Source organism: Gekko japonicus, unplaced genomic scaffold (assembly GCF_001447785.1).
Source record: "Gekko japonicus isolate JY-2015 unplaced genomic scaffold, Gekko_japonicus_V1.1 scaffold72, whole genome shotgun sequence".
Lineage (NCBI taxonomy): Eukaryota > Metazoa > Chordata > Lepidosauria > Squamata > Gekkonidae > Gekko > Gekko japonicus.
The window spans coordinates 137,976-154,855 of NW_015168046.1; the positions used below are offsets into that span (position 1 = coordinate 137,976).

General features: G+C 44.8%; 1 protein-coding gene across 1 annotated transcript in view; it reads right to left on the minus strand.

Moving 5' to 3' along the window:
* CHODL (chondrolectin) overlaps window positions 1-12,159 on the minus strand; it is a 52,692-nt gene extending 40,533 nt beyond the window's left edge. The window contains exon 1 of the mRNA XM_015414281.1: window positions 12,004-12,159. Coding sequence (XP_015269767.1) covers window positions 12,004-12,106 — 103 coding nt within the window. The 5' untranslated portion in view covers window positions 12,107-12,159. The remainder of the gene's footprint in view (window positions 1-12,003) is intronic.
* Between the last annotated feature and the right edge of the window lie 4,721 nt (window positions 12,160-16,880).

Sequence of the window (16,880 nt, forward strand, 5' to 3'; positions counted from 1 at the left end):
AGATCTCCCAGAATTACAACTGATCTCCAGACAACAGAAATCAGTTCCCATGGAGAAAATGGCTATGTTGGAGGGCTGATTCTATGTAGGGTTGCCAGATCCCACTTGACAACAGGTGGGGGATGAGGGGTATGCCAGGGTCCGGCATACCTGAGGGACCGCCTTTCCCCACACAGGTCCCAAAGAGCACTTCGGTCAGGGTCACAACACTGCCTAGTGACCCCGGGCCCCCAAAAGGCCAGGCTTGCAGCCACAAGGGCTAGATCCTTTTCGGTGGTGGCTCCTACCTGGTGGAATGAGCTCCCGGAGGAGATCAGGGCCCTGCGGGACCTGGTACAGTTCCACAGGGCCTGCAAGACGGAGCTCTTCTGCCAGGCTTTTGAGTAGGAGCTGCCGCCACTACCACCACCGTGCAACTGCAGAGCAGTTCCGCCTCATCGGGCTGACTGGCCAGCTGAAATACCGTGGCCCATGGCATCCCCCCCTTTTTTTTTACCCCATTGGGATATGCAATAGGGAGTAAGTATTGTAGTCATTATGTATCCTGTGAGATGTGCATTTTTCCTAAACTGTTGTAACTGTTGACTTTTACTGCACTTGTGCCTTAATTGTTTTAACTTCTTGTATTTTTATCACACTTTTGTGCCTGTGTAAGCCGCCCTGAGCCCGTGTGCGGGGAGGGTGCAGTATAAATAAAATAAAATAAAATAAATAATTTACCAGGAGCAGCAAGGAGGCCCAGCTGACATGTGACCTGGAAGTGACATCATTGTGTCCAGGATGTCAAGATGACACTCTGGTATTTGGGCAAAAATTCTATGGTAAATTTGTCTTTTTCAATAGAGGTTTTGCCCGAATATCAGAGCATCGCCAAGACATGTGATGACATCACTTTCAGGTCACATGAGCAGTAACAGACACATTGCTGCACATTGGATGGTTTTTCTTCTTTTGGGGGGCAATTCCCCCCCCCCATTGGCAAGCTGATCAGCGGCAGGGGGTGAAGCCTGGCAGTGGATGACCCCCACCTCCACTGGGGATCTGGCCACCCTGACTCTATGACAATATACCCTGTTGAGATCCCTCACCTCCCCAAACTCTGCCCTCCCCAGGCTCCACCCCTCAATTCTCTAGGTATTTCCCAACCCAGAGCTGGCAACCATATAAGGCAGTCCTGGTGCAGGCTATTTAAGGCCTTAATTGTTATAAGCAGTACCATTTATTAGGTGGTCTTGGGCAAATCTCTCATCCGAATATATCTCACAAGGTTTTTATAAAGATAAGTGAGATAGTAGTCCCTGAGCTTCCTGGAAGTTAAGTTGTAATAAGCAGAAAGGAAAACAGTCCTACAGCAGGCCCCAGTGTTGTCCTAGTCAGGATCAAGGTACTTTGCAGTTGCTCATTCCAGTATTGCATATAGCCTCACACTTCTTTCATTTGTTTTTTTAAATTGATAAACATTGTTCACACTATCCAGACAGTGGTTGTGCATAAAAGATTTTCACATGCACAGAGCCAAAGTGCAAAAAATTACTCCTCCTCTGTTTTAACTAAGTGAAAGCAATTTTATCCATACCATCTTTTCTGCATACACAAGACATAGTGCAGGTATTTCTCCTCAAACAGCTTCAAAACAATTATATTAAATCATGCACACCATCTGTTGCACTTTACATTGATCTCACTGCACATTGTTATTTCATTAAAAATTATATTGAAGTGCTACGTGCTGCTGCATCCCCTATGTTATCGCTTGTGCAAGCAGAACTGCTCTAAGTACATTTTCCTTTCTACTCATGCAGTGCTGCATCCAAACCATATTCTCTTGGGTCAATATTGAAAAGCTTGATCTGATCCCGGGGTAGCACTACTTGATCTGATCCAGGGTTCAGTGCTAGAACTTCAAATGTTACCATGGCTTCCTGGGAGGTTCCCACATGATTACAACAATATTAAAATGACCCAGCTATGAGAGGTATGATTGAGCATAAGCATATGGAGCAGAGGTCCATCAGTGGCTATTAGCCACAAGGTATAGATAGGGACTCTGGGGCAAATGATGCTCTGTCATCTTGGTGCTTGGGGGGGGGGTCAACAGTGGGAGGGCTTCTAATGTCCTGGCCCCACTGGTGGACCTCCTGATGGCACTGGTATTTCTGGCCACTGTGGGATACAGAGTGTTGGACTGGATGGGCCTTTGGCCTGATCCAACATTGGCATCTCTTATGTTCTTATGAGATGTCACATCTAATTGTCTAACATCGACTGAGGAACCTGTGTCCTACAATCCATTATTGGCGGCCTGTTCTTAACATCTGCACCCACGTTCATGTACTATATGTTATGGAGCCGGATGCCAGCCTCATATTTATTACTGACTAGATTCCCTATTGTGGATGATCATTAAGGACAGTTATTCCGCCATTGTATAAATGAATTGTTTTATGATTATAATCTGTTTTACTGTTTTTATGTTTTTATGATACTAGTATGCCTGTAAGCCGCCCTGAGCCTGCTTCAGTGTGTGTGTGGGAATAAATTAAATAAATAAATAAAACCCCATTGGAATATGCTAGTTCAATCAGGAAACCTCCACAATGTGAGTTATTTATTTAGAGGGGAAATTATATGCTACCTCTCCAGTGAACCTGTTTGAAGATACTTACAAATCGAAGCATGATAAAATCATAAAACAATTAAAATCAATACATTATTAAAAATCCAGCCTATGCATAAAAATGGCATTGGTTGACATAAGCATTGGGACTGGTTGGCTTACTTAAACATTCAGTCACCTAGCGGCTATTTACAGAAAAGCAGACCCTTCACATCTAGGGTAATAATGGAATGCCCCATTGTCCAATGGGTATGCAGGCCCCATCAGCACTGCACAATGAGCATGAGGACGAAGACAGGACATTTCATCTTCCCCTTGTTCTACAGACTGGCCCATATGCATACCTGTCCACTGCTTGGGCCTTTGCACAGTTATTACCCAAGCATGACAAGTTATATGTATCATCTGTCCTCTCCCGATCTTCCAGAGTTACTCAACTGTTCGCATTTCAGAAAATGTTGTGTATATGCATCAGACTATTTTCTGCCTTTACGGCTCTTACTTGGAGTGTTATATTGATTTGAGCTCAGGGTAAATATTGGGATGTGCACTGGCATAGCCAAGAAAAATGTCACTAGTAAAAAAGGCAAAAATAAACTGACAGCAAACAGCAGTCATTAAGGCATAATGGCTTTGATTAATACATGGGTTGTTAAGTGGCTAGTAATAAGATTAGCTCGCTTTTTCCTGCCCAATAGATACTTAAAGTAATTGCATTTTTGCAAACTGCATTATCATCACTTTATGTGTTTTATGATGTCATGGGGACAGCAATGCGGGTTATGTAACACTCAGCAGTTTTTCCTGGCCCAACTGTCTCAATGGTTTAAATGCCCAGTTTCCTGCCAGCTCCAGGCATTCTGATCAATTGCGGTATAAACACCAACTGCAGAAAATAATTCAAGATAAAAATAATTCAACTTAAAACTGAGACCACTCCCACCCACACTATCTATTTCCAATTCATTGCACTTCTAACCACCACACATAAAAAGGCATTGGAAGCAGTTAGGATAAAGGAAGCTAACTAGGAAAGAATATTAGAATAAGCCCTTCCTAGACTAATTAGAATAGAATGCTCTATTAAGGAATAAGGAATTTTCTATTTATGCAATTGATAGGTTTGTTACTATGACACAACGACCAAGTTGGGGGGTCCACATATATATATATTTATACTGGATTCAGAGATTGTACTCTGAAGTGACTGATCACCTTTACTTTCTCTTGGCTGACCAGTTCACACTAAAAAGTAGTCTCTTAGGGGTTTATATTTCTTGTGGATGGATGGAGGACAGATTTACCAAAACGTCAGGCACCAGTGCTTGTGAAACGTAAACAGCACAGTTCTTTATTTCTTTAGTTCTTATTTAGTTCTTTATAGAATACTCAACAGGGGGTAGGATATTTACACAGGATAATTTGCTTCTTTATAGAAGAAAACTTCACTCTGCTTCACATAGGCTGTAGGCTTATCACTCTACGTTGGTCACAGATTGTCTTTAGTACACAGAAACCATTTGTGATTCCACTCTCCAGTATCTGACTATGGTTAACCTTTGGATTTTATCTGCCTGGTTCCCTGAGACTGACTGGTGCACCTACTCCAGCTTTTCCAGTCTCCTCCCAGACCTTTAGTCCTTCCTATAACCACCTTACAGATTCCCTTGGAGCAGTGTTTATGGTGTTTTGTGTTTTACTTCTCGTCTCTGTTCACTCTCCTTTCTCATTAGAGGGTACCAGTTAGGAACGTTATTCAGCCCCAGTTTTCCTCAAACCGCTGGCTTGCTGTTTAACTCCGCTCCAGAGGCTACTTTCCTCTCAAGAGCTCTTCAGCTAACTCTCTTCCAACTGACTCTGTCAACTGTCAGCTCTCAACTGTCACTTACTGAGAATTTCGAGCAATCTTGCCCCCACCATTCTCAATCATGTGACTCAGCAGCCCTTTTGTTTACTTTCTGCTGTCCACCAAACCTGTATGTCTGTCACAGTTACATTTTGACTCTACTGTTCTAGAATTTTGTGGTTATTATTAGAATTCTGAAAACTCAACATATCTTTATTTTTCTAGATTTTACAGCCCTCATTATAATGGAGATAGCTTTTTTAAAAATTAATGATTAGGAAAAAGTCCCAGTGTATTCCTTAATGCTGAACAAGCAGCAAAATCCAGTTCAATCCTATCAATAAAAGGAGAACAGGAAATCTAATTTACCTTGAAAGGAGAATAGCACACTATTACATATCTAAAATCTACTAAGAGGTAGATATTGGCTAATGTTTGCCAAAATAATTGCTTCATTATGTCGTGTGTATGTGATTGTGGTTCATCTTGTGTAGATGCCATTTGAGCACAATTCTCATAATGACTCTTATTACTGCTGCTAATATTTCCTGAGTTCAATAGAAGTCCTTTTAGTGACATCGGTGGATATTCGTTTAGGCCCATAGTGAATATTATGAAGTTCACTATGGCATTATGTTGTTATAACAATTAGTAGCATTGGTGAGGATACAAAGAATGGTAAAGCTAGTGTCCTGAGCCCAAGGGGACTTTACACCATTTAATAGCAGTACCTAACCTGAATGATAACCTACACTGGAAACAAAAAGAAATTTCAAATGTTTGGGATATGGTATGGGGAAGGTTAGCTTTTCAAAGGGAAAAAAGTGAAGAATTCCACTGGGTTAATATTGATCAGTTAGTGAACCTCAAACAGCATATTAGACCCAGCCACTGTTTTCATTTAGGTTGGAAAATCCAAAATGGTTGCAGAAACAAAAATAATGAAACTGTAAAGTGTCCAATTTCCTGTTTATTTTCTTTGACTCTAATGAGAAATTTAGTCAGACTAACCCCTTTGAAAGTGGGAGCAAACATCAGCCCACTTCTAGACAGACTTAGGCATGCCTATTGAAATGAATGGTTTGCAAAGGATCTTACCATATTGTGTAGCTCTGAAAGTATGCTAGGGTTGCCAACTCTGGGTTGGGGAATTCCTGGAGATTTGGAGGTGGAGCCTTGACTGGGTGGGGTTGAGGAAAAGGAAACACCTCAGTGGGATATAATGCCATTGAATTCACCCTCTCAAAGAGCCATTTTATCCAGGGGAATGTATCTCTGATATCTGGAGATCAGTTGAAATTCCAGGAGATCTCCAGGTACTACCTGAAATTTGGCAACCCTATGGCTAACTCCCTGTAGTGAACAGTGCTGATATTTTCAATAACTTTCTGCTTACTACTACTGCTGTCTGTCTCAGAAAGTGATGCAAGAGCCCAAAGCACAGATGAACATTCATATATTACTTTCTTATCTACACTTCTTCTGAGGAGCTCGGGTGGGGGCAAACATATTTCTCTTTCCTCCATTTATCCTTACAACAACCCTGTATAGTAGATTAGGTTGAGAAAGATTGACTGACCCAAAACCACCTAAGTTTCATGGCAAATGAAGATTTGAAGTTGAGTATTCCCAGGCCTAATTCAATACTACTCTACAAGGGATCTCTGTCACAGACAAATTGATAGGTTAATTCTGCAGCAATTATTATGGACTGAATGCAGCCATCTTGCATGTATCTTCTACACAGTCCGCTATCAAGGCCAGCAACAGCATACCCTGAGGTGGGGCAGCTGCTGGGGCCCAAGCTGTCCAGCAGGGGGCCCAAGCTGTCCAGCAGGGGGCCCTGCTGCCAACACCCCTGCCTATTTACTAGCTGCAGCTCCACCACCCATGCTTCCTGCTGCATGCAATGCCCAGTGCCACTGGGAGAAGGCAGCTGTGAACATGGGCAATAGGAGTCCTTGTGAGCAGACAAGGGAAGGACACATAAGCATGTGGGAGGCATGTAGGAGGGAAGGTGGGTATGAGTGCCTGGTGATGGGGAAGCAGGAGAGGAGCCCCCCCCCAACTCTGGAAGTGGCCCTCTCTGCTACAGTCAAAAATCCACCTTGTAACAATGTTGCCAGTCCTCCTGAGATGGTTTCTTTAATTAGTCTGTGCCACTAGGACTGCAGCCACCTCACCTACTGCACCACTTTTTGGGGGGTCGTCAAGTCACAGCTGATTTATGGCAAACCCGTGGGGTTTTCTGGGCAAGAGGCATTCAGAGGTGGTTTGCCATTGCCCGACTCAGTGCAGTAACCCTGATATTCCTTGGTGATCTCCCATCAAAACACTAACCAGGGCCAACCCTGCTTAGCTTCTGAGATTGGACTTGCCTAGGCTATCTAGGTCAGGGCCCTGCACCTCTTCTCCACTAGAATCCATCCTTCTCTCCAACCTAGGGTTGCCAGGTCCTTCTGAGTCCCCAGTGGGGGACTTTGAGGGGCATTCCAGGAGGCAGGAACAGCCCCAACATGATGACATCACACAGAAGTGACATCTTCATGTTGGGGACCAGATCCTGCACTCCAAGCTGCGAATTCGTCACTTGGGTTGCAGGCGCACCCTGCCCCCACTTCTGCCCCAAAGCATTTAAAGGATGTGTGCACTCCTTTAAAGGATGTGTGCGTGCATGTACTCCAAACCACAAATTTGCCACAAATTTGCTTTCGGGGGAGAAGCAGGGGGTGGCATGCACCCCTCTCCCTCCCTCCTTCAAGATGTAAAGGCCCTTTCAGCTGATCAGCGGACACGTGTTCCCTGCTGATCAGCTGAAGGAACCCCCGCCAGGACCTGGGGGATGTCGACTGTACTCCAACCTATAGGAGCCACCAAAGCAAAAAGGACAAACAGACCAAAAAAGAAGTGGAGCAAGAGGTACAGTAGCTGCCTAAGGGAGAGGGAGCATGGCTATAAGAAGGTGTGCTTTGCAGGTTCAGTCCTTGGCATCTGCATGTTAAAAGGGGGGATCTCAGGTAACAAGAGCTGGAAAAGATCTTTCTCTGCACGGAGAGCTGCCGCTAATCAGAGCAGAAAACTGCTGAGTTAGATAGGCCAGAGGTCTAAGTTTAAGGTGTCTTCATATGTTCAATGTCTTAGCCCTATTCAACATTTAAAGACAGAAGCACCATATCTGAGTGGAGGTCAGGCAACCTGCAAAAATAGGTTTAGAGCGTGTATTGATCATAATCTAATAGAACATTAGGTCACTTGAAGGTTGATTAATGTTCTATTCACACCGGGGATTCCTAGCAAATGAGTCAGTACAAAAGATATGGTTTGCCATCCCCTTTCTTGTGTTCCAACTCCAGTATTATTTAAAGGTATGTAGCAACATGAGGCTTTGGGTACCATGTGACTGGCTAGGGTAAAAAAAACAAAATTTGCTCGGTCACTTAGTTTCAAAACCATAATCATCATAGATGGCTTTAAAAAGGCATTACAAAGATTCGTGGAAAAAAGATCCACATTCATAGGCAGCCAACCTCTAAACCAGTACTAGGAAACAACATTGGGGAAGGCCTTGAATTCTGTGCCATTTCTTGGCCCACTAGGACAACTGGTTGTTCACTGTGTGAAACAGGATACTGGACTTGATGGACCACTGGTGTGATCCCACAGGGTACTTCTTATGTTCTTATGATATCATTTCTAAAAAATTAACTTGAAAATGGTTATGTCCTGAATCCAAGGGACAGAAGGTTCGTGATTGAGAAATCCATATTAATCTTCCTAACTGTTTGACATGGGTAAAAGAGAAAGGTAGCATCTGGGTTCATAGGAAAATCCTTTTGTTAAGACCAACCAAAATAACATAATGTAACATATTTTATTATAGGAACCATACATGTCCCTGTTTCAACTGCAGTCTTCAGACTGCCACCTACTGGCTGTTTCCTCCACTTAAGATGGCCCACTTGGCATCATCCAGAGCTTACTCATATCTTTTCCATTGCAGCTCCCATTTTGTGGAAAGGGCTCTCTGAGGAGATGAGGCAAATACTGTTATTACAAATCTTCAGGAATCCTTAATAATAATAATAATAATAATAATAATAATAATGAAATGAACAGTTAATATGTGCATCAGTAGCTCAATTGCCCAGAATAACTTATGTATTGACTTCATTTATACCTGACCTTTCTTCCCAGTGGGGATCCAAGGTGGCTCACATCATTCTCCTCTCCTCCATTTTATCTTCACAATAAGGTAGCTTAGGCTAAGAGAGTGTGACTGGCCCAAGGTCACTCAGCAAGCCTCAATGACTTAAGTTGGGATTCAAACCTGGGTCTCCCAGATACTAGTCCGACACTCTTAACCACTACACCACTCTGGCTCAGTTCAGGAGGGCATTCTTATAAAGGGCTCAGAACTATCACATACAATCTCAGAAGGTTGCTTCCACAAAGGATAGTATTGTGGTTTATTGCAATGGTTATTGTACATTTATTGTACTTCAGTTCAATGTCTTCTAACTTTGTAACCATGTCTCTAATATGTCAAATCTTTTGTTGCCTTAGACAGTTCTTCATCTACACTGACAATTTTGTTGCCTTGGAATGGGGATTTTGTTTGCTTGCATTAATTTCCTATTCTTCAGTCCTAGACTCATTGTGTTGGTTTATTTAGCAATAATCTTTGTTATGTTATTGAACTGTTTTATATATTTTGTATCCCACAAGGAGTCCCAGTGAGCAATGAAGGCTATAAATGAAATATCATCATCAACAAAAACAACAACACTTGTTCTCTTATGAACCTGACATTTTCTATCAAGACCCTATTCTCTGTGCACCTCACCTTTAAAGGTGAGGTATGCGGCTACCGAGATGGAGAAGTTTCTATGGTGGTACCTCGGTGTGGAACACCCTCCCCACAGCTGCTTACATGGTTGGTCTTTGGGCTAAAACCTTTCAGTTCACTCAAGCTTTTGACTGGTTTGGATTGTCTTTGTAATATTGTTTGGATGGTTCTTTTTTATAAAAAAGTTTTATAATGCAGTTACTCTGCTAGTTGTTGATTTTATTAATTGATTTGTCTTTATTGTTATTTTATCGTTGTCTATTTCATGGTTGTTTTTCATGGGTGGTTTTTATTCTGTCTACTGCCTCAAAAGCTATTGATAGAGCAGTGGAATATACATTTTTGAATAATATATTTTGAACTTCAACCTATAACTAGGTCAATTGAGGTTAAATATCCTGTCTATAAAAGCAAGTAAGTTTTGTGACAAGCTTCAGTGAGAAGTGCTGGCATCTCTTTCCTTGGAAATGCTTTCTTCATGACTAAATTCAGCATCAGCTGGAAGAAGCTTTTAGCTACAGGGCATTCTGAGGGCCACTGGATTCTTTCCAACTCTATAAACATGAAGTTAAAGATACATTCCACTGAAATCAGTGGAATATATGATAGGATGGGGGAAAGCTGGATTTAATAAATTTATGTCAATCCATTATGTAACATAGATAACATGCACCCCTGGCATATAATGAAAGGCCCTAGAGAATTCTTTGTATGTTGTGTTGTTTTTCTTTACATTTCACAGTTGCACAATCATTGTACAAGAAGTGTTGGTCTACAAAGCTGGACAACCTCTCTATTTATTCCATTCCAATGAACCAAGTCTAAAAGATGGTCTTCAACATTCCAGTGCTTTCTTCATCCTACTGTCATTAGAAGACCTGATTTGGCAGTTGGGGTGATGGTATAAAAATCTTTCAAACAAAGAAAAATAGCACTTTTCTATTCTTTCCCTCACCTCAGTAGTAGTTGTAGCTTAGAGGCAAAATGAATCATTTGTATGTGTTAGGATCCAAATATGGTCCTTTGTGCTTATTCTGGCTTCTCATATTTGGACTTTCACATATGTAAGGGCTTCGTTTTGCCCCTAAGCTAGAACTTTTATTGTTTCCATCTGTGTGTGTGAGAGGGGGGGGGAGGGAGGGAGGAAGGACTAGCTTGCTGCTTAATTATAGAACATGACTATGGAAAATTAAAAATGATTCACATGCTAATTAAGCTTGAAGTTTGGTTAAAGTTCAAGCTAAGTAAAAACTTGAAGGTAAATTCAGTACCACTTCCACCATCACTGCCCCACACCGTCTACTGAAACATCCCTATGACTTTTGCCCAGTTGCCTACCCCTTACTTGCTTCAACCTGCCCTCAAACACACACACACTCCACAGCAGTTCCTCCTTGATATGGCATAAATCTGTTCTGTTCTGCTATGGCTTTGCTTACAGTTTGGAAGAGGGGTGTGTGTTATTACCCACTGGCACCTGTTGCCTCACTGAATGGCCCATTCCTCCTTCTTCCAGCCTGCACTTAGTTCCCTGTAATCAGGTAATGGGGATGGTTGGGGGGGGGGAATGGACATTCTTTGCAGAAATCAATTGGCTTCTCAATCCCTGCGAATGGGTGAAAATAACATCTCCCATTATTACCATTCTCAATCCCCCTCCCAACAGGCAGAGACACACATATCACTGGTGCTGAGCAATGCTAGGGGCAAATTCTGCACCTGGTGTGATGTTAATAAGCACTGCTGTTCTTTGGGTTTCTTTTTTTAAAAAAAATCAGGCGATTGGCCACTACCTCCCTATGGGATGTGGTGCAGGGTATTTCTGTGGTGCAATATTTATCACTCATAAGCATGTATTGAAAAAGTAGGCAGGATGAGATCTTTTTCCATTGTCCTTAAATTATGAAAATTTTGCATGTGATTAATGAGATTTAATCAACCTCGTTCGTTTAACCCCCAAAGCAGCAAGATGCTTGCTTCTAAACTTATGTTACTCTAAAATAGCTCCCTACATGACGAACTCAGAGCATCAAAGTTCTAGCGGAGAAAAAAAATCAAATGAAACACAGCAGTCAATGAGGAAAGGGTGAGCAAAGCATCGTGCTCAGAATTTCAAAGATGGTAAAATCTCACATATTACTTACTGGGAACCCAGAGCAATTATAAAATATATATGTTCTGCTATAAGTTTCTCTAATCAGAAGGTTCTAGGTTACATACCAAGATCTGAATCTGTTATGATTAAACTTTTGAAGGCATAGTGACAGATGTGTGTGTGTGTGTGTGTGTGTATATATATATATATACACTATATACACTATATACACTATATATATACACTATATGCACTATATACACTATATATATATATATATATATATAAGAGAGAGTGTGTCAGAAATCACATTCTTTCCCCCTTGTCTTACATAGGTGTCCCCATCACTGAGGATCAAAACCTTTGAGCCCCGAAACTTGTTTCCTTAGAAATAATTATCTAACGGCGTTACAAGTACAGTTAGATAGTTGCAAATAGATATATTAAGATAGTAGCGGCAAGCAACTTCTACTTCAAGGGAGGGAAGGGAGATGCCAACTGCGGGGTCCCGCAAAATCCAGAACTCTTCCGCGATCTAGGTGAAACATCAAAATCTTTTCTCTGTCCCCAAGAAGGGTCCTCCCCTTCCCTTTACTCACCACTAAAGATGCGCAGAGAGAGGCCGCTTTGCGCCCACAGCACCCCGGCGCCCAGCAGCACCAGTAGCAGCGGCGGGGACCTCCTGTCAGGCAAAGGCAGCATCGCAGCGACTGTCAGGAACGCGTCTCCCAAGCCAGTCCCCAGCCGAGTTTGCCGAAGAAGACGCCTGGCGCTCCCGACGGGCTCTCGCTCCGGGCCAGTCCCGGCGGGGGAGGGGGGGGGGAGGAGGACGCCGCCTTCTCAGACCCGGGAGCGGCGGCCCTGCTGCTGGTGAACCCGGAGCCCGCCCTCTGCCTTAACTGCTGCACGCATCGCCCTGAGGCGGAGGAAAGGCACGCTCGGCTTTAACTGCCTGCTCGCGGGGGCTCGCTGGAAGCGAGGCGGAGGAGGCGCCGCCGCTCTCCGGGTCGGGTCGGGTCGGGTCCGGTCCCGCCTCGCCTCGCCCGCGCCCGGTGCTGCCGCTGAAGAGAGAGCAATCGGGCGGGTTGCTCCGGGTTATATAGCCCGCGGCCAGCCGGGAGTCTCGTAGGCTCGGGGAGAGCCAGCCCCATGCTATTGATTTCTCGGGTGAAATGCAGCGCTGGGAGGGGGGGTCGAAAGCAGCAGAATCAGCAGCCCCTTCCTCATAGAAAGGCGAACGGGAGGGGGCTTCCAGAGCTGCAGAGGCAATTAAAAGGGAGCGAGGTTGCCAAAACACATCTGGCAGAAGCCTCCCTCCATCACTTCTTCCCGCTATGCAGATTAATATTGCGCCTTTTTATTTCCTTCACGATCCAGGCTGGTGGGATGCAGAGTTTATGACTTTTTTCTGCCCACTTATTCAACTCTCCTCTCTTTAGCTTGAAGCAGGATTCATCATAGTCCTATCTGAAAATGCGGGTTCAGCCTGGAACATTTGATATGATAATGCAGAGTAGATCACTGAGCGTGTCTGTCATACCTTTCACTCCTGATATTCCGTTTACACATGACACTGGCTGCGGTCACACGGAGCATTAGCCACGCTACAGAGACAGAAGATAGGTGGATTTTCCGGGCGTGATCACACCGCAACATCTGGGAAGCGTAGAGCTCCCGTGGCTAACCCGAGGCTTCCTGCCGAAGATGCGGCGTAAAAAACTAGTACCTCCGAGGTACTAGTTTCCAGAAACTGCGGGGCAAGGGTGGGCATTTGATCGCGTTTCCGGTGGTAGTTCGTGGCATCCGGTGCCCACCTATGTCCCATCGCAAAAAGGTTCCCCCCCCCAAGTCTCTACGGGATGCGCACACGCACCCAACGGCGCATGTGCACACTTCGGTTTTTTTAAAAACCACAACCCCATTTGCCACGGCAGCGGCGCCTAGCCATTGCTGCTGTGATTGCGCAGCGCTGCTTCTTTGCCATGCCGCAGGATTGTCGTGTGATTGGCACCTCCCCCAAACCACAGGACGTCGGTGGGACGTGTGATCCGGCAGCCGCGCGTTAGTTTGCTCCGGGGCAAATAGCCATGCTCCCCCCCCCCCCCGCATTTTCCGGCCCATGTGACCAGGACCACTCAACACCAGGAAGTGCCTGACTTACTTTAAATCCTGACTGTTTTCATTTTAGTAAGGTGCAGCTCCAGGCACCTTCAAACTGACATAAATTATAAATTGATAGGCCACATCATAAAATATTATATGCAATAAGATTATCATCAGGCAATCATCCATTCTAAAGCAATATGCAAGGCAGGAGTCTCCAACCTTGTTGAACCTGTGATATTTTGGGAATGTTAGGAAAAGGTAGTGGGTACCAGCCCAAAATGGCTGTTGTGAGGTATGGGGCCAATCACAAAGTGCTTACTGTGGGAGAGGACAGGATTGGCTCTTTGCTCTAAGGAAGAAACCCTTTTCCAAAGAAAAGTAAGGATTTGATTCTTTTACAATCACTATGAGAAAATGTCCAGCCTGGAGTTAAAAGACCATCTCTGTCTGTAAGCCAACCTGAGGGTACATGGGTATGACACACTTACTTGAGATGAGCTCAGTACTTTCCTAGTCAGTCAGCTGTTGGGAAGCTATATGAAAATCCCTTTTCCTGTTCCTGTTCCATTCAAGACTCTTTGGATTTTATCTACAAGACATTAGAAGGAAGTGAGTACCAGGAAATATACCAGGGGTACCACCACTGTAAAATTTGACTTGTCTTCTAATAGCAAGGTCAGGATATCTTTGGATACTTAAATCCAGTGGAGCTGTGAACGGGCAAGACAGATCTTTCTACAAACCTGAAAAGGGCCCTAGGTTTCCAGAAAAATGTGAAATCTAAAAAAAACACCCTGGGCAGCTTTAAAAAAATTCAAAAATAATAAAAGGAGCGCCTGCATCTTTAGGCAACAGATTCCCTCAGTGGCTGTTGCTAGGCAAGTATGGTATTCCAGACTTCAGTTTCTGTGAGTAAAAAGTTAAGGAGTGGGGGCAAGGCCCTTCCCAGCCTTATTTTGGCATTTGAAGGAGAATTCATTGGGGCCAGGCTTGGCTAGCATTGCCAGCTTCATGTTGAAAATCCCTGGAGATTATAGGGTAGAGTCTGAGGAGGGCAGGGTTTGGGGAGGGAGAGGACTCAACCAAATATAATGCCATAGAGTCCACCTTCCAAAGTAGGCATTTTCTCCAGGGTAACTGATAGCTGTCATTTGGAGAATAGTTGTAATTCCAGATGATCTCCAGCTCCCACCTAGAGGTTGGCAGCTCTAGTTCCCCAGGAAGAAATGGCTTTCATAGGGTGGCTGCTGTTGAACAGTAGCAAGCAGTTAGGCCTAGTTCAGTCATTCAAGTTGGGTGGTATCAAGTCACCCAGAAGTTGCTGCCAGGCTTAGGGTTGCCAGCCTCCAGGTGGGATCTGGGGATATCCCAATAACTACTGAACTCCAGACAGCAAAGAACTGTCCCCCTGGAACAAATTTATACTTTGGAGAGTGGAATCTTTGCCCCCTCAGACGGAAGAAAGAGTCAGACAACCGATGTTGGATAAAATAATGCCACTTTATTAACATATTAAAGTAACGGCAAGGGCAAACATGAAAGAGCAGCACGGTCAAGGCCTGGTGTCGCTTTGACCCCATCCTTAACTGTATAAAAGGCAAGACACCACGGTCCCGGGTTGGAGCCAACTGTAAGTTGCTTGCAAACCCAGCCGAGCCAATGATTGGGATGCGCCTTCAGGAGCTCTCAAACACCACCACATGGTCTGTGCCGAGTCTCCGTTGTGGCCATCCCCATAGGCAGTCTGCAAGCCTCATCCCTGGCCCCACGGCCACAGGGTTGATCCCGCAGACCCCTCTACCCCCCCAGGGGTTATTAATTGGTGCTTATGTATTTAAACCTAATTCTGCCCTAAAAAAGTGATGAACTAACCCAAGGCACCATCTCAAACCAATTCCTCAATCCACTGGCAGCAGTGCAGGGTAGGCGAAAAAGACCCCTTCTCAATAACCAATCAGAGAAGGGGACAAAAAATTCCTACCTGGCCCCCCATTAAACGGGGCAACCAACCTGTGCTTACACTACATATAGGGTGGGCCGAGCATAAGACGAGCAACTGCCAGGTGTAGAGCGGAGCCAGCCTTTAAGAACCGTGCTGGCTCCAATCCCCCTTTCGGAGTTGAGGCTGCACCACAGCCCTTCCTCCATTCCTCCTCATGAGGAGGCAAAGGCGGCCCCCAGGAGGCATGCCATTGGCTGTCTCCTGTGGGGCCAGAATGGTATTATATTCAACTGAGGCCTCTCCTCAAACCCTGCCCTCCTCAGACTCTGTTCCAAAATCTCCAGGAATTTTCCAAACTGGGGCTGGCAACCCTAGCCAGGCCTAGCTCCAATGAGTTCTCCCTCAAAGGCCAAAATAGAAAGAGCCTTGCTCTCTCCCCCTACTTTTTTACTCATGGAAACTGAATCCTGGAATATTGTGGTTGCCTAGCAACAGCCACTGAGGGCTCAAAGCTACAGACACTCCTTTTATCATTTTCAGATTTGTAAAGAGATTAAAAGTGGCTGTGGTTGTACTGCTCTTAAAAAAGCCAACTTTGGAGTCTTTGGATCCATCCAATTACCACCCAGTTTCTAATATCTCGTTTTCAGGAAAGGTAATTGAAAGAGCGGTGACAGAGCAGTTCCAGAATTTTCTGGATGTCACTTTGGCACTGGATCCATTCCAGTCTGGTTTCCATCCTGGTCATGGGATGGAGACAGCACTGGTCACCCTCACAGATGATCTTTTCAGGCAGTTGGGCCAAGGCAGGTCAGTGCTGCTGTTACTTCTTGATCTTACAGCAGCATTTGACATGGTTGATTATGATCTTTTGACCCACCACCTCGCTGACATAGGAGTTTGTTGGGTAGTCTTGAGTGGCGTAGCTCATTTCTCCAAAGTTGGGGATAGAGGGTGGTGCTGGGGGAGAGGGTGTCTCCTAGGCACCCCATAGCATGTGGCGTCCCTCTGGGAGCAATCCTCTCCCTGACATTGTTTAACATCTACATGTGCCCCTTGGCTCAACTGGTGCAGAGTTTTGGGCTGGGGTACCATCAGTATGCTGATGATACCCAGTTATATCTGTTGATGGGCGGTTGGCTGGATACATACCACCCCAGCTGTTTTTGCTAAGGGGCTGGAGGCCATGGTGGGATGGTTAAAACAGAGCTGGCTGAGACTGAATCCAGCTAAGGTGGAGGTTCTCTGGCTGGGCAGGGAGGATTCAGGTGTGGGGTGCCAACTCCCAGCTCTTGATAGTGTGCCCTTAACACCAGCACCAACTGTCAAGAGCTTGGGCATGATTCTGGATGCCTCCTTATCAATGGAGGCCCCGATCACAAACGCTGTTGGACTGGCGTTCTTCCAGCTGTGCTAGGTCAGGCAACT